The following is a 27,817-nucleotide window of genomic DNA, read 5'->3' as shown; positions in this document are numbered from 1 at the left end:
GCTGGGAGCAGCTAGTGCTACAGAGGAGGTCGGTCCGTTGCGCTGTGAAGGTGTATCTTCCTGCTGAGCTTGCTCAGTTTGGGGTTTATTTAGGCTAGCCGGGGAGAGGGTGGTCGACCGCGGAGGCGGTACACTCTCGAGCTACCCCCTTGACCTGGAGTTTCAGTTCTAGGAGGCCGGTTCGGGTGAAGGAATGTGTTAGATCTTAACCGGAGAAGCCACTGGAGGAGGCGCAGGTGAACCACATGAGCACGCCCTAGCCGAGAAGCAGAAAGCAGGACCGAACCCTATTCTCCTTAGGATCTCCACATAGTTCTTTCGTTCCTGGTTTCCCAGGCAATCCCGACTGCACGCAGTCCTCCAGTCCTTGCCCACTAAACTTTTCGCCTGCAAGATCGGAGTTTAAAGGCGGCTGCGCCGTAGAGCACTCCCATGGTGCCGCGCGCTGGGCGGGTTTGTATTTTAAATCCCCGCGGCCAATCAGCAACGCGCAGGCCCTTGTAACGTTCCCAGCGCCGCGTTTGAATTCGGGGAGGAGCGGAGCTGAGCAGGACCCTCTGCACCAACCTGGCCAGATCCGTGGAGGGACTTCGGCAACATGAATGCAGCGACCAAAGCTGGAAAGCTGGCTCGAGCACCAGCGGACCTCGGGAAAGGTGCGGTCCCGGGAGATGCAGCTCCCGGTGCTCCAGCGGCCGCCCAGTTGGCGAAAGAGATTCCGGAGATCCTAGTAGACCCACGCAGCCGGCGGCAGTATGTACGGGGGCGCTTTCTGGGTAAAGGAGGCTTCGCCAAATGCTTCGAGATCTCAGACGCAGACACAAAAGAGGTGTTCGCAGGCAAGATCGTGCCTAAGTCTTTGCTGCTTAAGCCCCACCAGAAGGAGAAGATGTCTATGGAGATCTCAATTCACCGCAGCCTCGCACACCAACACGTAGTAGGCTTCCATGGCTTTTTCGAGGATAGCGACTTTGTGTTTGTGGTTTTGGAGCTCTGTCGCAGGAGGGTGAGTGTTTGAGTCACAGTGCTGGGGCTCCCACACCTGGAACTTGCTGGCAAAGGGGCACCGAGGTTTTGGAGTGGCTTAGAGGAGTGTTTGGGTTTCAAGCTTTTATGGAAAGGCTTCTAGCGAGGTACTTGGCACTCCGGGGTTCTGGGGAAGCCAAGACCGGGTCCTGTTACTATTAGGGAAGGAGCTCCTGGACGCAAGACTGCGAGTGGGTACAGTAAATGGATGCGTAAAGTGGCTAAGGGGAAGGGTCTCAGGCTTGGGGTGCCACGGACTTCTAACTTCCGGAGTGGGGCAAGGTCGGGGGAGGGGACGGCTGTTTGGAGTCAGGTCTTAGAGCTTTCAGGAAAGGGAGGGATCTCCTGCCAAGAGGAAGCCCTGGGATGGGGAATCAAGAGTGGGGCTGAGAGAAGACTCTGGAGAGGGTCCGGTGAATGATAGTGGGCAGAACTATCGGAAACCTGCTAAGACTCTTCTCTCCGAGTACCTAGTCCTAGCCACATGCAGCTGACCACCCTTCTTGGACTTAAGTGACCTCTTCCTCCCTCCTCAGTCCCTCCTGGAGCTGCACAAGAGGAGGAAGGCACTGACCGAGCCTGAGGCCCGCTACTACCTGCGGCAGATAGTCCTGGGCTGCCAGTACCTGCACCGAAATCAAGTCATTCACAGGGACCTCAAGCTGGGCAACCTCTTCTTGAACGAGGATCTGGAGGTGAAAATAGGTGAGGTGCTGGGCTGTGCCAGTACAAGAGGTGACAAGGAGAGGAAGGCTGGGAAATAAAAGGTGCTGCCCTCCAGAAAACCCTCTAGTTAGGAAATGGAAAGTGTGTGTGTGTGTGTGGGGGGGTAGGGAACGACACTTTCCATGCCTTTTTAGATGCTTTGGTTTTTGTGCCTCAACTCAGTAGGTTTGAACTTGGGGTCCCTCCCCCAAATGCTTCTCTGTTCCCTAGCACTGAGCCAGTTGCTCAAACAATTTCCTTTTTAAGTAGGAGGTCAGGACATATGCTGTGGGGCACAGCAGACAGCATCTCCTTAGCTGTCTCTTTACTAAGCTGAAAAACCCGTTCCTTTGAGTCTGATTTGCCAGTCCCTATATCCCTGTCACTTCTTCACACACTTGCCCAGCAGCAGTCACGAAGATCATTTACTTGATTCCCCAGTGCATCTAATTCTGCTATCCTTTGCATTTTAAATTTCATTTATTTATGTGAGGGATGGAGACAGGATAACTTAAAGGAGTCAGTTCTCTCTTTCCACTCTGTGGGTCTCAGGATCGACGCAGGTCATTATTAGTCTTGGCTGCAAGCCCCTTTATCTCCTGAGCCATCTTACCACCATAACCCTGCTATCTAAAGAGGGGTGTAAAGGGCAGTGGGAGGCCAGCTAGGGCCAGTATAGTGGGAGGGTTCAGGGACTGTAGTTCTCAATGCTCAGGCTCAAAACAGCTGTCTGCAATCACAACCCAGGCTTAGCCGCTGAGCACCCTCTCTTCTTCCCTCTGTCATAGGGGATTTTGGCCTAGCAACCAAAGTGGAATATGAAGGGGAACGAAAGAAGACCTTGTGTGGCACTCCTAACTACATAGCTCCTGAGGTGCTGAGCAAGAAGGGACACAGTTTTGAAGTGGATGTTTGGTCCATCGGGTGCATCATGTAAGTTTACAGTGGACTTGTACTCATGGGGCTCATCAGAGCTTTCTGAGGCATCTCACCCAGTTGACCTTACCATGTGGATCTTTCTGCCTTATAGGAAGGCTGTTTTAGAGGACAGGCTGCCCCATAGGAAACCCTGTTTTTCATATCAGTCTGGCATAGGCTGTGGGATTCCTGTAGCTTGGACTTGTTGGTCCGGGGAAGGGACCAAAAAGTCCCTGCACTTTTCCTCCTGCCCCTTGGTGCTTACTAAAAGCATGCACAGACCCAAACCATCGACACCTGAGGGCTTGTTAGGAATTCAGGATCTCAGATCTGAACCTGGGTTTAATAAAATCCCTGCCTGACTTTCCAGGAAGCACTGGAAGTCCTACTGAGTGCTGAAGGAAGAATCAGGCCAGCAGAAAGGCTGGCGGTAGGCAGAACCCCCATCATGGTAGCCTGTGGTGTATAGCAGTGGCCTCTGGGGCACTCGGAGAGTCCTCTGTCACTGCAAGCCAGAGCTGGGCAATCCCTGGCCCCTTGATATCCAGGTGTTGTCACTTGCGTTCTTCTGAGGGCTTTAGTTGCTGTGTCACTGGGCAGACTTGAAGAGCATCCCCATCCATTCCCAGTCAGTGAATCCAGCCCAGCTCCCTCCCTCTAGTCCCGAGAAAATGACTTCTGCATTTGGATTTCCCTTGGAGTTTGAACAAAATCCCTTCTTGTACCCCTAGGTATACCTTGCTAGTGGGCAAGCCACCCTTTGAGACCTCATGCCTGAAAGAGACCTACCTCCGGATCAAGAAAAATGAATACAGTATTCCCAAGGTGATGACTACACTTAATGTTTTCATTATGTTCCAGCCAAAAGCTATTCACTGAGCCCAGCTATATCCAGGGGACAGAGGCCAGTCAGTCCTACCTCTAGCATAGCCATGGAGAATGGTGTATGTCTGATGCTGCCCACACTGCAGTGTGTTGACTTTGCACACCAGATTCTCCTACTCTACCTTCCAAGAGCTGAGATTACAGGCATGTGCACCATGCTGGCCTTGTGGTGTACTGGCAAGCACTCTTCCAGAGCCTTATGCCCAGCCCATGTCTTTAGACTCTTCCTGAAGGGGATGCAAAGCACAAGGAGAAAAGGAGGGAGCAGGGCCAGACACAGTTAATGCCTGGAACATGGGTCATCTCCATCCAGCTATGCTGGGCCTAACAAAGGACGTGCCCGTACTCTCATGAACCAGGCTTCTTATCTGCAAAGTGGCAGTTTCCCCAATGGCTTCCCAGTGACAAAATATCAGCATCCCTTTTCACATCCAATGACATAAAATCTATTTGAAGAGATAGCTCATTTCTGGGGATTAGATCACATGGGGACAAGTCAGTGTCCTTGACTTGTACATAGAGTGGATATGTCTGTCGCAGAAGGTCGGCTTACTGCGGACAGCCTGGACTGCTGTGGTATAGGTCCGGCCTTTATTACTGAGGCCATGTATATTCTCAGACTGGACACGCCTGTTTTCCTTATCTACATGTGAGGCTTAATAGTGAGTGAGCACTTGGAAGACTGAAGCAGGAGGATTCCAAGTTCCAGGATACCCTTAGCTATATAGTGAGACCCCATCTCCTTTCAAATTATGTAGAGAGGGAAAAGGGGGAGAGAATCCTTTAGATGTTTTTTGCGAGGGCCGAATGAGTTACTGTACAGAAATATATAAGTTACGTAGAGTTAATGCTGTGACTGATAGGCCTAGGTTTTTTATCTTGTTAAGTCATCCTGGTGGGGTTGCAGGTGTAGTATACCCCTTCCCCATTTAATTAATCTGCCATGGTAGTCCCCAGAAAGCCCAGATTATTTGTTATAGCTGGAATCAAGGGGTTGAACTAGAATCTACTTGCAGGTCTTAGTGGTGTGTGTTTGTTTGAGACAGGATCTTACTGTGTAGGCCTGGCACTCAATATGTAGACTGAGATGGCCCTGAACTCAGAGAAATCCATCTGCCTCTGCCTTACAAATGCTGGGGTTAACGGCCTGAACCACCATGCCAGGCTTGCCCCTCGTGTACATAAGTAAATGTCCTTTGAAAGGGCAAGGAGAGGGAATTATCCCAGGTTAATCTTGAATCCCAAGGGGCTAGAAATGATCCTTCTCATCAGTGTTGCTAAAGCTGGCGGGAGGACTTGGTGGCACTCAGTGCTTCTGAGCTGTGGTGTGTTAGACAGGAGCAGCTGCATGCCGCGTGGGGTCCCTGCTTCATCTCACTTCTGCTCTGCTTCTGCATTCCAGCACATCAACCCAGTGGCCGCCTCCCTCATCCAGAAGATGCTTCAGACAGACCCCACCGCCCGCCCCACCATTCACGAGCTGCTCAATGACGAGTTCTTCACTTCCGGCTACATCCCCGCCCGTCTCCCCATTACCTGCCTCACCATCCCACCAAGGTTTTCAATAGCTCCCAGCAGCCTGGACCCCAGCAGCAGGAAGCCTCTCACAGTCCTCAATAAAGGTAAAGATCGGCCTGGGCAGAAGAGAGCCCAGGTTTCCAGGGCACATTTCAGGGTTCATGTGCAGTCTGGTCCCTGGACCCTTCTGCCTTGGCAGGAAAAACATGCTGAAATCAACCCCTTGGGCCCAAGAAGGAAAAAATGAACTGAACACCAAGCCCAGGAAATTCTATTTAAAGAGTACCTAAGATCTCTCTTGCACAGTTTGTGGAGAAAGCTGGAACTTTTCTGGTGCACACGTGGAGCAAGCCATGGTACTCACCCTCTGTTCTCATTCTCAGCACACCCAACCCTGGTCACCCCGGGAACCCATTGTTCTTTGGGTTCTTTGGGGTTTTTTTGTTGTTGTTTTTTGAGACAGGGTTTCTCTGTGTAGCCCTGGCTGTTTTGGAACTCACTCTGTAGACCAGGCCAGTCTCAAACTCAGAAATCCGCCTGCCTCAGCCTCCCCAAGTGCTGGGATTAAAGGTGTGAGCCATCACTGCCCTGAGTATTTTGCTTTTTAAAAAACATCTTTCTGTCACCCAGGCCTAGCGCCCCACTGAGTACAGGTTTGCATCAGCACCTCTCACTTGGGAAGAGCCAATACAACCAACTCCAGGAGTCTGCCATTTTACTCTTGCACTAAAGTACACGTCCATTTTCAAAACTTTAGCATCCCTTGCACCTGCTTAGATAGCTTTTGTTACTAGAGCTCTTTAGAGATCAGCGTGTTTTAATAGTTCTTCATCATTGTCCAACACTTAGGAAAAGGTAGGGAGGTGAATGCTCTCCCAGGCTGCTCATGTTCTGTTGATGCATCATCAGCCCTATGTGTGTCTGTCACAGATGCTTAAGAGAGCGCTTTCCTCGCTGGTAATGCGTCTGTGCATTGGGACAGATGCCAGCATCAACACCAGGACTGTGAGCATTAATCTCATACTGTCATAATAGTTCCTTTTTCTTTTCTTTTCTTTCTTTCTTTTTTTCTTTCTTTTTTTCTTTCTAGCTTTTTGTTGTTGTTGTTGATTTGTTTGTTTTTGAGACAAGATTTCATTATATAGCCCAGGCTGGCCTCCCAACTCAAGAGATCCACTTGCCTCTGCCTTCCAAGTACTAGGAGCAAAAGTGTGGCAGCAATGTTTGCTTTTCTGTTTTTTACTGTCCCTCCCTCCTGCCTTCTCTCTCTTTCTCTCTCTCTTTTGAGACAGACTATCACCACCACACTGACTCAGGTTTGAAATCCCCCTGCCTCATCCTCCACAGTGCTGGGCTTATAGATCTGTGCCACTGCATTCATCATCATCATCATCATCATCTTCTTCTTCTTCTTCTTCATCATCATCATCATCATATCTTATTTGCCCTTAATATATTCATTAAGAGCTGTCGTCTTTGAGAGTAGCTTCTTCTCTGTGTGGATTTAGTATAAAACTAGTATTTAGTATAAAATTCTCAGTTCATCTGTTTCAGTTAGATTTCCATTTTTAGGCAAGTGGCTTGGGATGGCTTAGTTTCATTTTTGGTGCTTTGAGACAGGGTCTCGTGTTGATCAGGCTACCCTTGAGCTCCTCCCAAGTGCTGGGATTTCAGATGAGTGCTTCACACCTGACTCAGTGACTTGATTTATTTTGGAATAACTTTAGGGCTATACAAAAGTTTTAAAAAGAAGATAAAGCTGAATTCCTGAGTACCATTGGCCCGGCCTCTTCCACGGTCAGCATCTCTCTAAAGCATAGCGTAATTACCTGAACTGAAGTGTTAGCTACAAGGTAATCCGGTAGCTAACAAACCCCAGCCCCCAACATTGATCAACCGGATTCCACATTACACCCCCGAATGCAAGTACCTCCCATGGCCGTTAGTGACCTTGGCATCTTAGTTTCCTCCAGCCTGCAACAGTCTCTGGGTTTTCCTAATGTCTTGTGACCTTGACTTTTTTTTTTTTTTTTTTTGGATTTTTTTGAGACAGGGTTTCTCTGTATAGCCCTGGCTGTCCTGGAACTCACTCTGTAGACCAGGCTGGCCTCGAACTCAGAAATCCACCTGCCTGTGCCTCCCAAGTGCTGGGATTACAGGCGTGCACCACCACGATGACCTTGACACTTTTAGAGGTTACTCATGAATTCATTTCCTGTTGGATTTGATGCTTCCTCAGGATTGCGGTGAGGTTGTGCATTCTGAGCAGGAATAGTGTGGAGGGGTTTGCCCTTCTCTGTGTCAGGGAGACAAGGCTGTCTCTACTGCACATATTGTTTCCTTGGTAATTAATAAGTATCTTGCAGGGAGTTGTTTGAAATTGTAGAGCCCACCAGTTTTAGTGGTAATTATTACTGTAATTTTTCTTTTTTTCCTTTTTGAGACAGTGTCTCGTGTGGCCCAGGCTGCTTGGATCTCACAGTAGCCAAGGACAACTCTGAACTTCTGTTCCTTCTGCCTCTGTATTCTGAGTGCTGGGATTACAGTCAAGGATGGGCCGCCATGCCTAGTTTATGAGAATCTAATTCATGTTAGACACGTGTGTGCTGAGCCCAGCCCCCTTTTCCTGGTCTCCTCGCCTGTGGTGCTGGACCTACTTGGTGGTGGTGGTGGTTAGAATACTGCTATTTTATAAGTAAAGTAGTTGTGAAGGAAATTGTCCTATAGACATTCAAGATCTCCCAAAGGTAGAGAATTGTGTTATTTGTTCCTGGGGTATTTATTTCTCCTTCATTTCCAATAGTTAAATTTGGACGAGCTTGATTTTACATATTCTGTTCTATAAGCACTCACTTTTGCTGGGTTTTGTCTTTTTAACTGCATATGGGTGTTTTGCATGTATGTATGTCTCTGCACCACGTGCATGTTTGGTGACCACAGAGGCCAGAAGATGGTATTGGATCCCCAGGAACTGGAGTTAGACATGATGGTGAGCCACCACGTGGTTCTGGGAACCAAACCCCAGGTCTTTAGCAAGAATAGCAAGTGCTCTTAACTGCTGGAGCCATGTCTCCAGCCCATTTTTGGCTAGTTTGAAAATCAGATCCTGAATATCTTATCTCACCCTTAAGTTCTTAATGTAGCATGGTGGTTTATGTTTTTAGTTGAAATTTTAAGGAAAACACTGCTGTTACACAGGAGAACTAACTAGCACATGCTGGTTTGGCATGGGGAACAAACCAGTCAAGTGTAATGCCCGCCCCTGGCCACCTTAGCCCAACTTAATGCTCAGTGTGCATCTCATCAGACTCTGGCCGTTTGTAAGCACACAACGGCAAAGGCTACAGTGAAAAGCTGCTGAGACTGTATATAAAGGGATCCGTTCTGCGATACACTGTTAGACCTGTCCTCCCACCTTCCTGGGTGCTCACGGTGCCCTTCACTCTCACTCAGTGCAGCTTTGAGTCACTGGTGCCTGCAGGTTGCCTCCCTGAGTGACAGCGGCAGCTGCTGTCCTGGAAATCCAGGCTGTTGGGTCAGAGACCCAAGCACCTGAAGCTGGGCGTCCTCTCATCACGCGCCGAATACTTGTCACTTCCACTGGTGCTGATTGTGTCTCCGCGTGGGTGATGGTTAAGGAGTGCTAGCTGCAGCCGCAGACCTGTGTCCCTTCCCCTAGTTTTGTGTCTGCCGGGTGACCTGAGTTCTCTTCTCAGGTGTGGAGAACCCCCTGCCTGAACATCCCCGGGAGAAAGAGGAACTGGTGGCCCGGGAGACAAATGAGGCCATCGAGTGCCACCTTAGTGATTTGCTACAGCAGCTGACCAGTGTCAACGCCTCCAAGCCCTCGGAGCGTGGGCTGGTGCGGCAAGGTGAGTGCGACAGGGGTCTGCAGGTCTGGGGAGGGCAGGCAGGGCATCTCAGCCGGAGAGCACCAGTGAGGGCCCAGGTCCACGGGACCTTTGCTTTGCCTGTTTCTTGTAGATCCAAGTCCTGGTGAGTTAGCCCGATGCCCACGGCCCCCTTAGTGTTCCTTCTGCCTACCTCTGCACCATCTCATCCTGTAGGTGGCTGATAGGCCATCTCTGCGTAGCTGTACCTGCTGCTCAGGGAATGAATCCCTCCAGAGACTCAGATCAGCTCCAGCTTTTGTACCCAGTGTCACTGCCCTGCTATCTGCCACCACGGACTTCCAAACATGCCTTAATTCTCTATAGCATTTCTTTCCAGCACATAGTGGCCTTGCAGCAGGGCCTTGTGTAGAGTGAGCTGTTCTAGCATTGCAGGAGAGGTTGTGGGTCAGCTATCTCTCCTCGCTTTAATCTGGGGCACTAGGCCTTCCTTCTGCCATCCCCAGGGCGGATGGATGACAGAGCAGAGCGGCCTGGAGACTTGGATTGTTCATCCCTACGGTTGGACCGGTGCAGGGGGGTAGGGCTCTCCCAAAAGCCTGTGGCTTTCTTTTCCTGTCCCCACCTACCACAGCTCACAGGACACAGCAGCCTAGAGTAAAGGGGCTCACTCACTTAATGAAGTGGGCCTTGGCATCCTGGGCTGCAGTTTTCCATTTCGGTGTCAGGGTTGTACTGTCAGGCTCCTCCTCAGGCTTCATGGGGTACCTAGTGTGCTCCCCTGGGGAGGGCTGCTCCAGAGGGAAGGGGAAGGGCTCACCTAACCAGTGTTCTCTTTCTACCCCAGAGGAGGCGGAGGATCCTGCTTGCATCCCTATCTTCTGGGTCAGCAAGTGGGTGGACTATTCAGACAAGTATGGCCTTGGTAGGTGTCCCAGAATGTGGAATGGGCAGCGGATGGTGTGGCTGTGGTAGCGAGAGAGAGAGAGAGAGAGAGAGAGAGAGAGAGAGAGAGAGAGAGAGAGAGAGAGAGAGAGAGAGAGAGAGAGAGAGAGAGAGAATATGAATGAATGAATTTCAGGTAGGCAAGTATTGTACACTGAGTTAGTCCAGGCCTTGGCCTGCTGCTGCCTTTCTGAGATAGCCCTCCACCTGCCACCAGGGTATCAGCTGTGTGACAACAGTGTGGGGGTGCTCTTTAATGACTCAACACGCCTCATCCTCTACAATGACGGGGACAGCCTGCAGTACATAGAGCGTGATGGCACAGAGTCATACCTCACTGTGAGCTCCCACCCCAACTCCTTGATGAAGAAGGTGAGTCCGGGCTGCGGAGGGGGAGGGGGAGTGCTGCAGGGTCTGGGGCTGCTGAGGGGGCAGGCCCTAATTCTGAAATCCCTCCCCCAACTTTCCAAACCAGATCACTCTCCTCAACTATTTCCGCAATTACATGAGTGAGCACCTGCTGAAGGCGGGAGCCAACATCACGCCGCGGGAGGGCGACGAGCTGGCCCGGCTGCCCTACCTCCGGACGTGGTTCCGCACACGCAGCGCCATCATCCTGCACCTCAGCAACGGCACTGTACAGATAAATTTCTTCCAGGTGTGCTGGGCAGGGCGCTGAACTCAGGGTGGCAATGCTGTCTCACCAGCCAGGCGCCTTCCTCCCCTTCACCCTCGCCTCGGGCACCCATAGAACTCTTCACTCACTCCTTCCTTCCCTCCCAGGACCACACCAAACTTATCCTGTGCCCCCTGATGGCAGCGGTGACCTACATCAACGAGAAGAGGGACTTCCGAACATACCGCCTGAGCCTCCTGGAGGAGTACGGCTGCTGCAAGGAGCTGGCTAGCCGCCTGCGCTACGCCCGCACCATGGTGGACAAGCTGCTGAGCTCGCGCTCGGCCAGCAACCGCCTCAAGGCTGCCTAGGTCTCTGTCCTTCGGACTGGTGCCCCTTCCCTCTGCTAGCTCTGGGCCTGCCCTGCTGGCCTCCTGGGGCAGCTGCTCGGTGCCCTGGCCCTGGGGGCTGGGCAGGAGCAGGGCCCCCTTCGAAGGGGTTGCTGTGTATAAGTTATTTTGTACATGTTTGGAAGTGGGTTTGCATCTGCTTCCCTGCCCTCAGCCCATTATATGAGTTGTATAAATATTTCTATTGACTTTGGACTGCTCTTTCCTTAGCTTTATATATATTAAATATATGTACATCTCTCTCTTTCTCTCTTTTTGGTCCTGTATTTCTTAAGGGTCCCCTGCCCCAGAGTTTCTCTGCATCAACAGCTTCAGTCCCTTAAAACTGCTGCCCATCTTCTGACACTCCTGAAGGCCACACTGAGCCACAGGCTCAACACCTCAGTCCACCTTTGGAACCTGTGGATGTCTCAGCTTTGTGGCATCTGGCAGGACCTCCTGGCTTCCGGAGCTGGTGGGTAGTAGGGCAGGAAGAGGCTCTCGGAAGCACAGGTCCTCATGGCGCCATGTGTGTGGAGCAGCAGCCTTGGGAAGCGCTGTGTGAAGTATTGGATGAAGCCAGAAGGAAGCTGGCCTAGTGTCTGACGCACCTCGGCGGGGAGCTCCCTGTAGTGGTGCTTCTGGGGATGGGCAGGACAGGGATCCCGCTCAGCTATGGCCGATCAGCTATGGCCGGCTATCCCTGCTGTCCCACCCAGGCTCTGGAACACACCTTATTCCTCATGGCACGGAGCAGGTCTCGGACTGATGTCCCTTTGTATGACCGGAACCTTTTCAGATCTGCAGGCAGAGAAATGAGCTGCAGAGCTGTTCCCCCAGGGTCTCTGCCCCTCACACCCACCCAAGTGAGGCCTCTACCTGCCTGCAGGGGGGCTGAGATGTGCTTGTACCAGTTTTCTCGGACCACCTTGTAGCTTCCTGCCTCCAATGCTGTCACAAGAGGTCCCTGCTCCGGTTCCTTCTCCAACCAGTCGCTGACATCCTAGGACCCCACAGAATGAACACCTTAGCCTGTGGCCGGTACCAGAGACCTCGGCCAGGATCGTGTCTGTGGCTAATGTTAAGAGGAGCAAAATATCTTAGGAAGACAAGGGCTGTTTCCTCCTGGAAAAGATGGCTTCTCTATGCTCTACTTCGATGCCACACCCATCGTGCCACACCCTCCACCTCCATCGTGGAGGAAGCATTGTGGCCTCTGTTCTACAGGTAGGTAGGCAGCCTGTAGCTCAGGTGTAGTCCTTTGCCCAAGGTCACACATGGGAGGATTATATTGGCATCACAGCATGAATGACTGCAGATGAGAGTGGACTTGTGTTTCCATACAGGGACAGCTAGAGCAAAGGCACAGATCCCAGGGTCCGAGGTGACAAGGCTCTCTTTTCCCAAATTAGCCACTCTGAATTCCCTTAGCTTGTCAGGACCTGTGGTGGTGAATGAGAATGGCCTCCAGGGGCGCATATGTTTGAACGTCTGGTCTCCAGTTAGTGAAAATCTTTGGGAAGAATTAGGTGTGGTCTTATTGGAATACATGTGTCACTAGGTGTGAGCTTAGAGGTTTCAAAAGCCCATACAAGGCCCAGTGTTCCTTTCTTGGCCTGCAACTTTGGGTTAGATGTAAGGTCTCAGCTACTACTGCAGCATTGTGCAAGCCTACTACCACAACACCAAGATGAGAATCTGAAACTATAAGCAAGTCCCCAATGAAATGCTTCCTTTATAAGCTGCCTTGGTCATAGTGTCTCCTCGCAGCAATAGAATAGTAACTAAGATAGAACCCAAAAGCTTTGGGGGGGGGGGCCCCTTCCCAAAATCATCTAACCTGGAAGAACTGTAGCTCTTTAGCTCTGCTCCAAAAGAGGGGGTGGGCCAGGACCCATTCTGCCGAGGGGCGATCCTGGGGTAGCAGGCTCAGCATGGCTTTTACTAAGTCCAAAGCCACAACCTTGTCTGGAGGGCAGAAGAGAGGATGGGTTATCTGTCCTCAGTCTCATGTCTCCTTCCTCCCATCTTTGCTGGTCCTGCCTGGCTCTCACTCACCATGGGTCTCTTCCTGCAGCTGAGTCAGACAGGGATCCCCCGAGAGGATGTTGGCCTGGCGGTAGAGACTCTCTCCAAAGGGGTGGCTGCCACCAGAAAGCACGTAATAAAACACGCAGCCCGCAGAGAAGATATCCACAGCGCTGGTCTGGGGGCCAGAGAGACAGGCGTGAGAAGGAGGAAGTGAGCCCTGCTAGAGTCCCTCTGGATCTGAGCAGGGCTCAGAGCCTGTGGAGACCAGGACTCGAGAGGTGGTTTCTTTGCCCCTGCTGAACTTCTAGTCCTAGTTTTCCTTCTTGTAGAGAGTTACAGGTAGCAGAACCGAGTGAGGTTGGCCATACACAGATAGAATCAGAGTAAAAACTGGTGACCACTGATTGTCACCCGGAGACTGCCAGGATGATAGAGCTGAATTTTTTCCAAGTGCATTTGGTAATCCAAGATGTGTGTGTGTGTGTGGGGGGGGGGAGTGGACAGGGGTGGCTTTCCCCAGTGTTAAAATACTTAGTCTAGGGGCTGGAGAGATGGCTCAATGGTTAAGAGCACTGACTGCTCTTCCAAATGTCATGAGTTCAAGTCCCACAACCACATGGTGGCTCACAACCATCTGTAATAAGATCTAATGCCCTCTTCTGGTGTGTCTGAAGATAACTACAGTATACTTAAACAAACAAACAAACAAACAAATAAATAAATCTTTTAAAAAAATACTTAATCTACACTGGTATTGGGTCCTACGTAGCTAATTAGGTCAGGACAGTTAAGAGCCAGCATCTTCTTTTTCCTTTGTAGCTTGAACTCAAGGTTGTCCTGCCTCAGCTTCCTGAGTGCTACAATCACAGGCTGTTGTGATGCTCTTACGCATCCGAGTCCCTCAGTGCTTGTGAAGCAATAGTAAGGTCAAACATTTTCTAAGCCAGGCATGGTTTGTAATCTGGGCACTTAGGAGGCTGACATGGGAAAGTTGAGAGTTCAAGGCTGGCCTAGGCTAGGTAGTAAGACTGTGTCCACAAGGTCATTTTTTTGGTCATGGTTTTTCAACTTGGGTGGTTGTGGTGGTTTGAATAGATTTGGCCTTTAGACTTGTGTATTGGAGTGGCACTATTAGAAAGTGTGGTCTCATTGAAGTAGGTGTGTCACTGAGGGGGTTGGCTTCGAGGTCTCTTAAGGCTTAAGCCTTCCCCCAGGGTGGAACCAGACCCTCCTCTTGGCTGCCTTTGACAGACAGTCTTCTGGCTGCCTCTGCATCAAGATGGAGAACTCTGGGCTCCTCCTGCACCATGCCTGCCTGCCTGCCTGCGCACTGCCACACTTCCCACCATGATGATAATGGATTGAACCTCTGAACCTGTAAGCCAGGCCCGGTTAAATGTTTATAAGAGTTACCTTGGTCATGGTGTTCTTCACACTAATGGAAACTCTAACTAAGGCAGTGGTACTGACATGTAACTGTCAGGAGCGGATGGTCCCCTGTGTATTGCAGCATCCCTGGCCTCACAGGATGTAAGCCAGACAGAATATCTCCAGACATTTCCTAGTATCTTCTTAGCTACAGAACAGACCCTGATGGAGACTGCCTTGGGGAAGATGGGGTAGATTATACCCTGGGGTCTCTTTCAGAGAAGAGGTAGGGCACTGAGAAAGTCTTTTCGTCAGACTCACCGGGCTGTCTGGGGGCAGCTGTAGGAGCTCTGGTGCCATCCAGCCTTCTGTGCCAGGAATACCAGAATGGAGACTGAAGCTACAACGGCCAGCAGGTAGCTTCTTGCAGAGGCCGAAGTCAGAGATGACAACTCTGCCTTGGCCCTGGCTGTCAGGCCCAGCCATGAGAATGTTGCCCGGCTTGAGGTCACGGTGTACTATATACAGGAAGGGAGTGGACAGCGTGAGTGATGGCCAGTGTGGAGGAGCAGGATGCTAAGGACTGGGAGCAAGACGGTACCTATGTGTAAGGAATGTAGATGGGCCAGGCCGGACATTATCTGCTGCAGCACCATGGTGGGCTCCAGGCCCCAGCGGTCTAGGTCTGGGCTCTCCACATACTAAGATGAGGGAGGGGCAAAATGTCATTTCCCAGCCCAAGGCCTCCCTCCCTCCCTCCCTCCCTGGGCTCCCACCTCACCTCTTGCAAGGAGGCCTGGCAGAGCTCCAAGGCAATGTAATGGAACTGGGGACCACGCTCGGTGCAGAAGTAGCGGAGCACATTGGGGTGCCTGTCAGACTCCTGAAGCAGCTGCACCTCCCTCCGAACCAAGCTGAAGCACTCTCGGAGGAGCCTCTTCACAGCCACGGCCCGTCCCTCAAACTGTCCTCTGACAAGTGGTCCAGGGGTGGGGGTAGGGTTCAGAGAGAGCAGATCAGGAAAAGAGTCGGGACCTATGCCCACGGCTGGGAGTCTGGAAGGATGTCTGTCCTTTGGTTGTTGTCAAAAGGGCTGCAAGTGACAGAGCTCTAGCCTGGGCTCCACCTGCCACTCACCGGAAAACAAAGGTTCCTCCTGCCCCGCGGCCCAGCACATCCTTGGGGTTGAAGGAAATCTTCCCCACCACGGTGGGCTGCCCTGCTACAGGGAAGGAAGATATTGTCCTCTTAGTGATCTCTGCCCATGGTCATCCTCCCTGCCTGCCTCTGCCAGCTGCAGTCCAGACCCACCCACCATCTTGACCATTCTCCAGACTTCCGCCCTTCTGTGCTGAGTGTGCTGCGGTGGCTGAGAGCAAGGACCCAAGTGCCAGGCCCATGGCTGCAGTGGCTGGTGCTGCCATTGGTGTGGCTGAGCGTGCGGCTCAGGGCTGGCAGTGATGGCAGTGAGGACCAAGTAGACACATGGAGGAGGGAGTGCGTGATATTGGCGGCGTGGCTCCACTCTGAGCACCTCTGCCCCTGATGCTTTCCCTTCTTCTCTCTGCAGTCTGCAGTCACTTCAAGCACGTGTAACACTCCTTTTCACTGATGTTGAATTGTTTCAAATAAAAAGATGAATTCAAGTAGACAGGAGCGTGATGAGAGTGAGCACAGGGGGATGCTGGCCTTTTCAGTCCACACCTGCGGCACAGCACACTCTTGGTGTGCAATTAAGATGGGTAAGGTTGGGACCAGGGAGATGCCTCAGTCAATAAAGTGCCTGCCTTGCTGTGAGAACTGAGTTAGAGCCCAGCATCCTTGTGAGAAGCTGGACATAGTAATCCCAGCACTGAGGAGGCTGAGAGAGGTTGATCCCTGGCGCGCGCACATGCGCTCGCGTGCATGCGTGTGTGTGTGTGTGTGTGTGTGTGTGTGCGTGCGTGCGTGCACGCACGCGTAGAAAATACAGTCTTGTCTGCCTAAAGACAAGCGGATTCCATGCACATATGCGCGCGCGCACACGCACACACACACACACACACACACACACACAAGAATACAAGAATAGCACTGGGAAAATAGAGTCTTGTCTGCAGAAAGATGAGGGGACTCCAATCCAGAGTCTTGTGGTCCAGAGAAATGTTTTTTTTGGGGGGTGGGGGCGCAATGGAATGGTTATTTACTTGGACTCAATGGAGTTAATGAATGACAAGAACTATATCTCAGGGCTAGGGTCACCCTGCTGTGGAGCCCTTTAAGAAATAGCCCCATGGGCTCGAGATGTAGCTCAGAGAGCTTTCCTCTCAGGAGGGCTGAGACCCAAGGAAAAGGAGGATGTGGGTGAATACTGGAGCCTTAAGCTAAGAGCCAGGCAGACATCAGCTTAAGTAAGTGGACAGCAGGTGGGAATTTGGCCTGAGGAAGTAGGGAGAACAGCAATGGGAGATACCAGCTTACAAAAGACACCAGTCCAGCTCAGAGCCAAGGAGTACAAGACTAGGGTGGCCAATAGATGCGCAGGCCACCCACTAAGCACTGAGTAGACACCAGTGGGTCTTTGAAAGCTCAAGCTAAGGATTGAAACAAGAAACATTGAGAGGAACATTGAAACAAAATCAAAACCACACCTACCTAGGTGTGGTTTACTGCTTCCATTACTGAAAACATTATTTTAAAATAATTATTAACATCTCCTAGATATGATTTTTTTTAGACATATATCCCAGGCTGGCCTTGAACTTCGGATCCTCCATCCTCCATTTCCTGAGTGCTGGGATTATATGTGAGTACCACCATGGTTTGTTTATGAGCAATAAGGTTCAAACCCAGGGCTCTCTGCATATTAGGTGTGCATTCTCACAACTTAGGTATGTTCCCAGCCCCAACTTGCTGATTACGATGGTAGTAATGATCACAATGCTGTGGTGCCGTGAGGTGAGAGTTTGTACTCCCATTGGACCAGTGAGAAAACAGATGCGCAAAGCAACTGTCCAAAAGCCAGCTGACCACAAATTGATCTACACACTGTGCTATCCATAACCGCCCTGAAAGTTACAATAAAATTATAACAAAAGACACTGGAAGAGACTGTCCCTTGCTGATCTATCCTACCATCTATGATTTCTGACAATTCAACTTGGAAATTAAATCATATTCACCCGTCCTTTTTCTCTACCTTTGACTCCCCAGTTTTGTTCACTTAAGTTTACCTTCAGGGTCATGGGCTGGCTGGGCTGGCTCTGAAGGGCTTTGAAATCTCCTCTGGTCCTGCAGGATGTCCCTTGAGGGCTGTGCCTGAGCATCCTGTGAGAGGTCAGGTGAGCCTGCAGGGCTCTGCTGCTGCTGTTGCTGTAACACATGGGGCTAAGTGGGTGCCAGCCTTCCTCCTGACGGACCCCACACCTTGCTAGAGCTGGGTTCACAGTAGGCCTTGGACTCAGAGCACAGGAGCAGGGCTCCTATGAGGAAGGCAGAGGCAGCTGAAGGTGGGCAAGAGAGAAGTAGAGTTGTCTCTGGGAAGACTCTAAGACAAACAATGTCAGGATGCTGGACTTACCTGCCTCATCAGGTAGAGGACCCAGGCTCCCAGGAGGACAGCAGTAAAGCTGGCGGCTAGCAGGTCTTGGGATCCCAGCCCTGGATAAGAGCCTGGAGCTTTCTCTTCAGGATAGAGTTCTGGATCTTCCCCCCTCAGGTTTAGGAGCTAGGAATAAAGCAGGGTTCACATGTGGTGAAAGATTCCTCCTGTGCAAAACCGCCAAATTTTCACCACTGGGTCCAGGGCAGGGCTTAGCTGAAGGGGTGGGGGTGGGGCGGTATGATGGGCACATGGTGCTGTCTGTGGTTCTCAAACATCATGACACACAGGAGAGTTTACCAAACCTAACTGAAGACCAGCATCAAGTTGAATGTCATTAAAATTCACATGTTCAAGGGTTGAAACTATGAGGTTCACCTCTGGAGATTAAGAATTTGGTGTGACTGGAGCAAACTCCTAGGTAATTTGAAAATCATTGCTCCTTCTAACCTTGAGCTACTGACTAGTGCTTCTCCAATCTCTCCCGGGAGAGCCAGCCTTTATAGTTTTTCTGTTTTCAATTTCTCACTTGATGAATATTTTACAGTGTTTACACTGAAGAGTCGGGGGAAAAAATCTGGGAAGTATGCTCTGTGATTTAGGAAGCCAATATCATTTTGACATTTTAAACATGCCCTGTAGTAGCAGCAACAAAATGTTCTCTGGTAACTTCCATGAGATTGACTGGAGAAGAGGCTCAGGGGCTGCATGCACGTCTTCTCGGTCACCCATAGCCCCAGGCATCCCAGCACTGACCTCAAAGAAGAGAGCTGGAGCACGGAGGTCCCCTGAGGCTCTTGTCTCAGCAGACGCTCCCCCTGGGGTGGGATGAACCCTCAGCATGGTGGTGTGCAGGATTGGGGGAGGTTCATGGTACCCTAAGTGTCAGGAATAAAAACCAGAGTGTTGAGGGTGCTTTCAGTATTTATCTAAACTCAGAAATTAGGCTTAGGAGTCTTTCGTCTACTTCAAATTAAAATCAGGGGACCTCACCAATGAGTAGCCACTGGCTGGGGAGGGCCACGCTGCCTGAGGGGTATCTGACAGCGGTGCTGGGTGAGCCCTCTCGCTCCCCTGAGACTTGAAGTGTCACCTCATCTGTTGTGGGGCCATCCATGGGTGCCAGGGTCAGTCCACGGGGCTATGGCAGAAGATGGAGAGTCACACATGCAGGAAGCTCCTTTCCCGCTCTGCCCCTCTTTGCCCACTCATAGATCCCCTTCTCACCACGAGGGCCACCCCAGCGTGGACCAGGGCTTTAGAGACATAGAAACCAGCTTCTTCTTTCCCCACATACAGTGTCGTCCTAAAGGGAAGGCAAGGAGAAGGTTGAAAGATGCTGGTGGGTAGCTTCAGCATTACTTTATCTGTGTCCTTTGTATTTTCTTCCATGTTGACTCTAGAATTGACCATGTGACTTGCTTTAGCCAAGGAGACACATATAACACAAACATAGACTAGAATGACTCTTGAGCGTTGGGAGTTGCCCTTCAGTATTGTTATCTAAAGCCCTGAAACTATGGGGTAAGGAAGCCTACTCTCCCACGAGGGATGAAAGATCTTATGGCATATAAATGAAACATTCTATTTGACACCTCCTCAGCCAAATGGCTCACCAACTACTAGATAGGTAAGTGACACTATCCTGGATCATTGCCTCCACCAAGTCACCAGATGATTTCAGAGAAACAAACAATGACAAAACAAAACCACACCTGGATGATCCACAGAATCTTGAAAAATAGCAATTGTCTATTGCTTTTAAGCTACAAGAGTTGTAGCAGTTTGTTATGTAGAAAAACTAACTGGTGTACAATCTATAACATTTTCTCAATGTATGTCTCATTTTTTTTTAAAAGATGGGGGTATCTTACTATGTAGCCCAGGCTAGCCCAAGATTCACGATGCTCTGCCAGCAGCATCCTGAGTACTGGGAGTATAGATATGCACTGCCACACCTGGTCCAGACCTCAATAAGAACTCAGTTTTCACCAGGTGGTGGCCCTTACCTTTAATCCCAGAACTTGAGAGGCAGAAGCAGGCAGATCTCTGAGAGTTTGAGGCCAGCCTTGTCTACAAAGTGAGTTACAGGACAACCAGGGATGTCACACAGAGAAATAATGTTGAAAAAAAAAAAAAGAATGAACTAATTTTTCTGAATTGGAACTCATCACCTCTCTCTTCATCTTTTGCTTTTTTATTTCTCTTTTAGGGCTTTGAACTACTGAAAATGAAAGCAGCCGCGAGCTTCTAGAAGCCTTTTCCTCCTTGCTAACAGACTGAACTCTCTAACCATCCTGGTCCTCCTGGTCTCCAACACCCATCCATTCCTCTATCACCCTCTACCTAGAACCCCAGCTTAACTGCCTACAGCATCATATTTTTCAGTGCAATACATTTTATTTTCTACATGTTGGGGTGTTTTGCCTGCATGTATGTCTGTATACTGCACATATGCATGGTGCTCACAGAGGCCGGAAAGAAGGCATCGGTTCACTTGGAACTGGAGTTACAGATGGTTCTGAGCCACATGAGTGTTGGAAACTGAACCTGGGTCCTTACTGTGCCACCTCTCCAGCACCTGTGTGTGTGTGTGTGTGTGTGTGTGTGTGTAGAGGGAGAGGGGAGGAAGGGGGAGTCTCCCTAGGCAGTTCTAGCTGGCCTCAAAGCACAGAGATCTACCTGACACTGCAGGGAGCACTTTAATCAGAGTGGTGGGATTAAAGGTGTGCACCACCATGCCCAGCCTCGCATCGCATCGTGATAAGTGTCATCTTATTTTTTTCTAAACTCATTCTAAGATATTCAGTCAGTCTCTTTACCCTTATTTCACTATGCAATGAGTGCCCTTTATATGTCTGCCCCCACACTAGATTCTGAGTTTTCTGCTGGCAGGAACACCGACTCTGTCGGACTCTCAGACCCTGTAAGTGGCTGGTAAACAATACATTCCCAGTTAGCGTTTGTGGAGCAAATGGAATAAATGGGTAATCTCTGGCTTTTCCAGTCTGTGTCTTGGGATGGCATAAGAAAGGGTAGCACTTAAAATATTGAACAATCAACTTGATATGGCATCTACAGACCAAAACAGGATGAGACCCAGCGGACCCTCCCAGGACTCAATCACATGGTAAATGTCCAGGAGTCCCGGGGACAGTTTCTTGACACCTCTGATGCAGATGTATTGGCGGGTCATTATGATTGGCTATTCCACTGGGGATGTAGCACCTCCAGAAACTCTCTCCCTGGATTCTATTGATGGACACTTACAAAAGCTGGGTGTCTAAGGAAGAGAACTGTGTGGCTGTGTCCTGGGAGCTGGAGGCAGGAAGACGGATGTGGCCCCAGCGGAGGACAAGGAAATGTAGGGTGTCCCGAGCCAGTGTGAGATGGGGCAGCTGGCGCAGACCATCCTGATGCCATGTGTAGATCCCTGTCACAGGCACTCCCAGGTCCTGTGTCCACAGCACAATTCCACTTCCTGGATCCACAGTGAGAAGCAGGCCCATCCCACAGGCTGTCAGGTGGCTCATGTCTACCAAGAAAGACAGCTGGGGAGATGTCAGAGAGATCTCATGGGACACATTAGAAGGCAGCTGGGGTGGTGTGTGTGCAAAGGTGCATGGAGGGTACTGGGATGTAGGAAGACCAATCAGAGTTTGTTGGGGATTGGTTGGGGCCCTCCAAAGTTGACTCATGTGTGTCTGTGAGTCTGGGTCATTTGAGCCAGTTAAGGCCAGAGATCATTCGAGGGAGAGATTTTAGGAAGCAGGTTGTCAATCATGGACATGGTCAGACTTGATGTTTATTAAGGTGGGTCAAATAGAGTGGCTCAGAGGTTGGTGGGTCCTTTGGGAAGCACTTGGAATATGAAGGGATGAGTTAGGAGCCTTGGCAGGGTAAGTCATGTGTCAGAGTTACCTGCGTAGTGCCCCATGAAGAACGACAAAGTGGAGATTTGAGGGGTCAGTTAGGAGCACCTGTGAGGTTCCTCAGAAAGTTGAGTAGGGCAGGTATAATATCAAGGGTATAATAGCAAGAGTGAGATTGGGGAGTCATGCAAGGCCATCTACAAGAGTCGGTCACCATGCTGAGATCAGTTAGGACTTGACAGGATTGCTCAGGGTATCGGGGAGGTTGCTCGGGGGTCCCTTAAGATGCAAGGAGTCACCTCAGGCTACCTGGCTGGAGTCATTTGGGGCATGGAGAAGTTCAGCTGTATTGCTCAGGCTATGTGATTATCTGTCATGCTGTGGGCCATCTGTTAGGCTGTGTCATTCAGCATGTGAGAGGACAGCATATCAGTGGATCAGTATGTGCTAGTATTTGGTCCTGACGTCACTCAGGGCTTCTCTCAGGTTGAGGACTTTGCTCCAAGGTTAAGGCTGAGAAAGGTGATACTCACATTTCCCAGGTGAGCCATTCATGGGGGGTGCAGAGTAGCGGCGGTAGGTTGTGTTCCAGCGCAGGGCTGGGGTCCGTGGGTCATGCATGGAGACCGTGTACTCTGTGTGTCACAAGCAAGGCTACCAGGAGGATGGTCATATGGTGTTTCCCCAACCCGACTTCAGAGACTGTCTCTCTTGTGGAAATTGAGACTTCTCAAGCATTTGAATTGTAGACCTGATGACCAAGCTCACCACTACATCTCTAGCTCCTTGGTCAGTGCTCAATAAAATGTTTATTAGTGATGGTCAGACTGACTGGCTAGCCTGAATTTAATGTAGATAGTAACTGTCAAGCCTGGACAAAGAAAAAGAGGGGGCCTCACAGGCATAGGGGACATTTGACTTACGTGTTCGGCCAATGTAGAGTTGAGGAGTAGAGATGCCCTCTGTGGTCAGTGTCATCTGAGTCTCCCCTGACTCCGGGTCTACCACAAACCAGGCATCCTGCTTCCGGCCTGTGGAGGAGTGAAGTGTGTATGAAAGTGTCATGATGGTGTACGAGAAGGAGTGTGTGCCCTTTTGTTCCTGGTCAAGTTGGTCTGACAGTTGGTTCTTATTAGATGGATTCAGTCCCCACAGACTGCAGAGATACTCACCTGTGTAGAAGACACCATCAGAGCTGCGACAGGGAGAGGCGTGAACCAGCTCTGGGATGGTGAATGGCAGTTTCTGAGAGGGAAAAGGTCCAAGAGTGAGTAAGAGCGGAAAGATGCACAGCACACAGTGAGCCACACTCTCCCAAGGTCAGCCTAGAGAAACTGTTTCACCGGCACCTTGTCCTTTCCACTTCCTAGGACAGGAAACTGGAGCCCAAAAAGGATAAGGAAGTCAGCTCATGGGACTCAGGCAGCCCGGCCTCAGAGCCAGCACCTTCAGTCACCTTGCTATAGAGCCTCTTAAAGAACTGCAGAGGATCCCACACTGTGTGCCAAGACGCCACACGGTTCACTGATTCCACCTGATCACCTCCTCCAAATAAATAGATACACACATAAATACAGGCACACATGCAAGGACACACAGAGACATACACGCCTAGATAGTAACCCCCCCATAAACACAGACACACATGCATGTACACACACATATAAACACATACATACATGCACATAAACACACAGACACATCCATACAAACCACTCAACCCACACTCACACAAGTTTTAAAATTCAGTGGCCACAAAAGACTCAGTGGGATTGAGGAGCTGTTTGGACTCAGTGTTGGTGGTGAGTGGGGATCGGCCCTCTGCCCTCTTTTTGCCCATCCACCCCTTTCAATCTCTCTCTGTCAGGAGTCAGGAGTCAGACCTGAGTCTGTATTATGTGTGTGGGCCCCCTGTGTCCAGGTTTCCTATGGGGTTTAACAGGGGCACAGGGAGAGATGAACATACGTGAAGCATCAACTTTCAGAACCAGAGCTGTCCAGCCGACTCGCACACTTATGAGCAAACTCAGACTAGCAGAACTACCCAGATGGACCCAGACTAATCATGAGGGGTTTTTGTTGTTGTTGTTGCTGCTGTTGTTGTTTTATTTTGTTTCTTTTTGGTTTTACATCTTTGAATTTGTGGGTGATATGCTAACCATCCAGTTTTCACCTTAATGTCCCTAGAGTCCTGGAGATGCCCTGGGATACACTCAGAGCTCTGACATTCCTCTCTGTGGACACAGCCAGACCTGCTACTCCACACACAGCCTTTTTACAATGTTCAGAGCCTTGACTTACAGCTTCAAAAGACACACCACTCTGACGCACTGTCCTTTCACCCATCGGCTCTCTGGCTGATGGATTCCTGCTCCAGCCCATCCCAGGCAATGAGGGGAAACATACCATCAGCCCCTGTTGTTTCTGGGTTCCCAAGATGTACAGGCTGCCGTCAGCGGGGTCAGAGAGAAAAGCCATGCTGTGGAGCAGAGAGGGACATGGGACAGGCTAGGTGCATGGCCCTGGTTTCATGAAGCTTCTTTCCCCAACACCTTCTCAACTCGTCCTTGTGGGAGGCACCTTGGAGCAGTGGGCGTCCTTTCCACATCAGCTGAGACTCTTCCTAACTTCTGACATAATCCCATGTGCCCCGCCCTCAAGCCCTCACACAACTATGGCTCTCCCAGTCACTCTTTCCATAAGACATCCCAGGTCACTTACTCTGTGACATACATTGGTCCCTGGATGATGGGGTCTGTAGGGACAAAGACATGGAATCAATCTCTTTTCAACTTGGTTGTAAAGCATTGCTCAAACGCACCCAGTGTTTACCCTGTGCCAGACGCAGAGCTTAGCAAGTGGCAAAGGCTCTCTCTGCAGGCAGTCTCTGCCATTCTACTTTGCCCAAGTTTGCTGTTTGGAGGCAAAGCTATGGAGGCTCAGAGAGATGAAGTGATTTTCCCAAGTCCACACAGTTGGTAAGAGGTGAAGCTGCCTACGAACACTGGCTTGCTGGATCCTAGTGTTTGTGGTGTGTGTGTGTGTGTGTGTGTGTGTGTGTGTGTGAAGGTCGGAGATGTCTTCTTCAATTGCTCTGCCCCTCCCTTTCTTTGAGACAGAGTGTCCCACTGACCCTGGAGCTCACTAATTTGGCTGGCTGGGAAGTTCCAAGGATCTTCCTGTCTCTGCCTTCCCAGGGCCGTGGTCCAGAAACACACTGTTGTGTTTGCTTTTCTTTTGTTTTGTGTGGGTGCTGGCAATGCAAACTCAGGGCCTCATGCCTGTGCGGCAAGCAATTTATCAACCGAGCTGGCTCCCCAGTCCTTTAGGGCTCTTGTTCCTCTCTTCAACACCAAGGTGAATGCCCACTCGCCCCTGAGAGACCCAAGGAGAGATAGGTGTTCCTTGCCTACCGTCCTTCACTGTCCACTTCAAGTCCCCTGTCTGCTTGTTCAGTGCGTGGAGACTTCCATCCAAGGTAGACACAAACAGAAGGCTCTCTGGCCTGACGGATTGGACCTAGAATGTGACACACAGTCATTTCATCTGAGGGTTCCAGGACCACCTTACCTTTGCCCCAGGCAACCCGACTTTTCTGTTTGAAGAGACAGAGAGGGGAAGAAAAATGAACTTGATCTTATTGGGGGTTGTAGGGGTTACAGAGCGATCTGAGGGAGTCAAGGGGACTTTGACTCTCATTTCCTCCCTTTCCCCCATATCTTTCTGTCTTCCAAAGTAGACAAAAGGTGGGAATGTGTTATATGCTTTGGTGTGAACATGTTTGTATGTACATGCATGCACACACACGCTCATGCACACTCACACACACATGCTCATGCACACACACACACACACACACACACACACACACACACACGAGTGGAAAGCAGAAGCCAATGGTGGGTATCTTCCTTCATTGCTTTCCACCTTATTTTTTGAGACAGGCTCTGCAGTTGAACCTTGGGCTCATTCTTTCAACCAGACTAGCCAGAGAGCTCCAGGAGTCTGCCTGTCACCCAACCCTAACCCCAGCTCCTGTCACCCAGCACTGGGGTTTCATGCCACAGTCATAGGCTTTTATGTGGGTGCTGGTGGTTCAAACTTGGTTTGTCATGGCTGAATGGCAAACAAAAGGCCTTCCCTGATCCATACAGCCTTCCTCTGGGATGGGAAATATGAGTATGCCCATTGCACAGGTCAGGGAGGCTGAGGCACAGGGCAGTCAGGAATGGCACAAATGGGATGTAGAGTCTCCTCCAAGGTCTGCTTTCCTTCTCCTTAGCCAAACGTGGGCCTGTTTTTGGAGGATCCTTCCTGCCTCCCAGACTGGCTCAGCTGCTTTTGGTGCCAAGCTCTGTAGCCCCCTGATGGCTGCAGGAAGGAGGCCTGCAGCACCTTACATCTGGCCCCCACTGGGCACGCTTACCTGCTCTGGGCCCTCCTTGAGCAAACAGGGTGAGGCTGAGCTCAGAGCAGGAACCCTAAGATCCGGGTGGCCCAGCCGCACCCCTGCAAGGGCCACATCCTGCTTCAGGACCACTGGCTGTAGCCAGTGGTATTTGCTGGAGAGTCAGGAGTCTACCAGTTATTCCCTTCCTCTCTTTTGGGCCTCAATCATACCATCTGCAACTTGACAGAGAGATGGGTCAGAGAAAAGGCTGCCTTCTCATTAGCTGTCCCCAAAAGAATTTCATTTGATCTTTACAGTGCTTAAAACATTGCTTTTAATTATCTTTGTGTTGTTGTAGAGCAGGCTGGCTTTGAATTACTGGCAGTTCTCCTGCCTCTGCCTCCAGAGTTTTGGGATTAGAGAAATGTAATAGCTCTCTCTTTTTTAAAAAAAACCTTATATTTAAAAAAAATTTTTTTTGATATAGTTTCTCTATGTAGTCCTGGATGTTCTGGAACTTGTTACATAGACTAGGCTGGCCTCGAACTCATAGCTATCTATCTGCCTGCCTCTGGCTCCCAAGGGCTGGGATTAAGTTTTTATTTTTAAAATTCAGATTATTCTTATTCTTATTCTCATTTCTAGGTTTTTCAGAAATGTCAGATCTGGCTACATCAAGCTCCCGTTACTCATTGGCAACTATGAGTATTCAAGCAACTAGCCTGAGCTAGCGAGGGGCCCCCAGGGTCTAATTCTACCCTGTCCCTTTAGCTGGCGGTGAGGGGCAGAGAAGGTGAAGAGACTCCAGGTGGAGTGGACACTTCGAGCCCAGGCTGGGCAGAGAGAACGATTCACTGATTCACTCGCAGCAGGCAGGTCGGAGCAGATTTCCAAGCGTGGGCAGAGCGATCCAGGCACACATAAGGGAAGCGGCATCACAAAGAGCCAGAGACTGAGCCAGGGTTTCCCAGTCAGTTTCTCAGCAGAAGCCCCTAAGTGGATCATCTTTTCAAGAAAACTGAGACCTGACTTCACGTCTATGTCTAGTGTCTCCACACCACGTGCCCCTCCCCCTCTTTCCCTGTTGCAGAAGAGGCTGAGAAGGTCCATCTTCCCAGCCAGGTTGTAAGAGGCATCTCCCCAAATTTATGAGGAGTTCCCTCACTGGGGTCCTTTTGGGTGACCTGAGCCCAAGGGAAAGAGAGAAGCATCTCTACTGACCGGCTAAATGCCCAGTCCCCTGGCCCCACGCTCACCTGTGGACCGAGTTTCTCCAGCAATGTCACAAGCTGCAGCAGGAACCTGAGGGGAGACCACAGTTGGAACCTCTGGACTGATCTCGCCATAGCCTGTGGGCAACCACAAAGTCTCCATCCAGCTCCCTCTCCTCCCTCAGTGCCTCAGGCAATAGCAGAGCTCTCTCCACGGGAGACTCCGCCCACCCTACAGAGCCAGCTGGCAGAGCAGTCTCAGGTGAAACCTCGCCCTGTGGCGGACCCCGCCCTTCCCTCGAGCCCACATTTCATCCAGTCCCCTCCACCTTGCATCAAATGGGGACAGCTTGAGCTTTCCTGGGAGGGATTCTTACCAACTGAGGCTGACGCTAGAGAACGTGCCTAAGTCTGTGCTGACTCCTTTTATTTATTTATTTTTTAAATCTTTATATTTTAAAGATTTATCTATCTTATTTTATGGTGTGTTTTGCTTGCATGTATCTCTGTGT

The 27,817-nt window shown here is 50.5% G+C and overlaps 2 protein-coding genes across 2 annotated transcripts; one reads left to right on the top strand and one right to left on the bottom strand.

Annotated features, from left to right (window-relative positions):
* Positions 1-483: 483 nt before the first annotated feature.
* On the top strand, positions 484-11,122 carry Plk1 (polo like kinase 1). Its single transcript, XM_052199833.1, has 10 exons — positions 484-1,006; positions 1,563-1,731; positions 2,520-2,664; positions 3,381-3,474; positions 4,937-5,156; positions 8,769-8,924; positions 9,751-9,828; positions 10,066-10,220; positions 10,324-10,506; positions 10,632-11,122. Exons 1-10 carry the CDS (start codon positions 599-601, stop codon positions 10,833-10,835), a joined length of 1,812 nt encoding a protein of 603 aa, XP_052055793.1. The 5' UTR covers positions 484-598; the 3' UTR covers positions 10,836-11,122.
* Positions 11,123-11,284: 162 nt separating this feature from the next.
* Ern2 (endoplasmic reticulum to nucleus signaling 2) lies at positions 11,285-27,440 on the bottom strand. The gene is made up of 22 exons (XM_052175705.1): positions 27,351-27,440; positions 25,118-25,223; positions 24,426-24,459; positions 24,111-24,183; positions 22,877-22,949; positions 22,628-22,735; positions 22,238-22,339; positions 21,103-21,367; positions 19,060-19,138; positions 18,826-18,973; positions 18,589-18,710; positions 17,812-17,958; positions 17,465-17,603; positions 15,390-15,474; positions 15,034-15,223; positions 14,854-14,953; positions 14,574-14,770; positions 12,912-13,059; positions 12,694-12,821; positions 11,733-11,856; positions 11,587-11,654; positions 11,285-11,494 (listed from the first exon to the last, which is right to left on the bottom strand). Exons 1-22 carry the CDS (start codon positions 27,438-27,440, stop codon positions 11,285-11,287), a joined length of 2,736 nt encoding a protein of 911 aa, XP_052031665.1.
* Between the last annotated feature and the right edge of the window lie 377 nt (positions 27,441-27,817).

This window comes from Apodemus sylvaticus, chromosome 1 (assembly GCF_947179515.1).
Source record: "Apodemus sylvaticus chromosome 1, mApoSyl1.1, whole genome shotgun sequence".
Classification (NCBI taxonomy): domain Eukaryota; kingdom Metazoa; phylum Chordata; class Mammalia; order Rodentia; family Muridae; genus Apodemus; species Apodemus sylvaticus.
The sequence above is the reverse complement of the archived record's forward strand: the minus strand, read 5'-3'. Positions and strand labels throughout refer to the sequence as shown.

What these genes read in the sequence shown, in the direction of transcription:
- Plk1 (XM_052199833.1), top strand. Translation starts at nt 599, where the DNA reads ATGAATGCAGCGACCAAAGCTGGAAAGCTGGCTCGAGCACCAGCGGAC. An exon ending in TGGAGCTCTGTCGCAGGAGG is followed by an intron (nt 1,007 to 1,562) that starts GTGAGTGTTTGA and finishes CTCCCTCCTCAG; the next exon opens with TCCCTCCTGGAGCTGCACAA. An exon ending in TGGTCCATCGGGTGCATCAT is followed by an intron (nt 2,665 to 3,380) that starts GTAAGTTTACAG and finishes TTGTACCCCTAG; the next exon opens with GTATACCTTGCTAGTGGGCA.
- Ern2 (XM_052175705.1), bottom strand. Translation starts at nt 27,440, where the DNA reads ATGGCGAGATCAGTCCAGAGGTTCCAACTGTGGTCTCCCCTCAGGTTC. An exon ending in AGAAACAACAGGGGCTGATG is followed by an intron (nt 22,950 to 24,110) that starts GTATGTTTCCCC and finishes TTTCCCTCTCAG; the next exon opens with AAACTGCCATTCACCATCCC. An exon ending in ACGCTGGGGTGGCCCTCGTG is followed by an intron (nt 18,974 to 19,059) that starts GTGAGAAGGGGA and finishes CTTCTGCCATAG; the next exon opens with CCCCGTGGACTGACCCTGGC.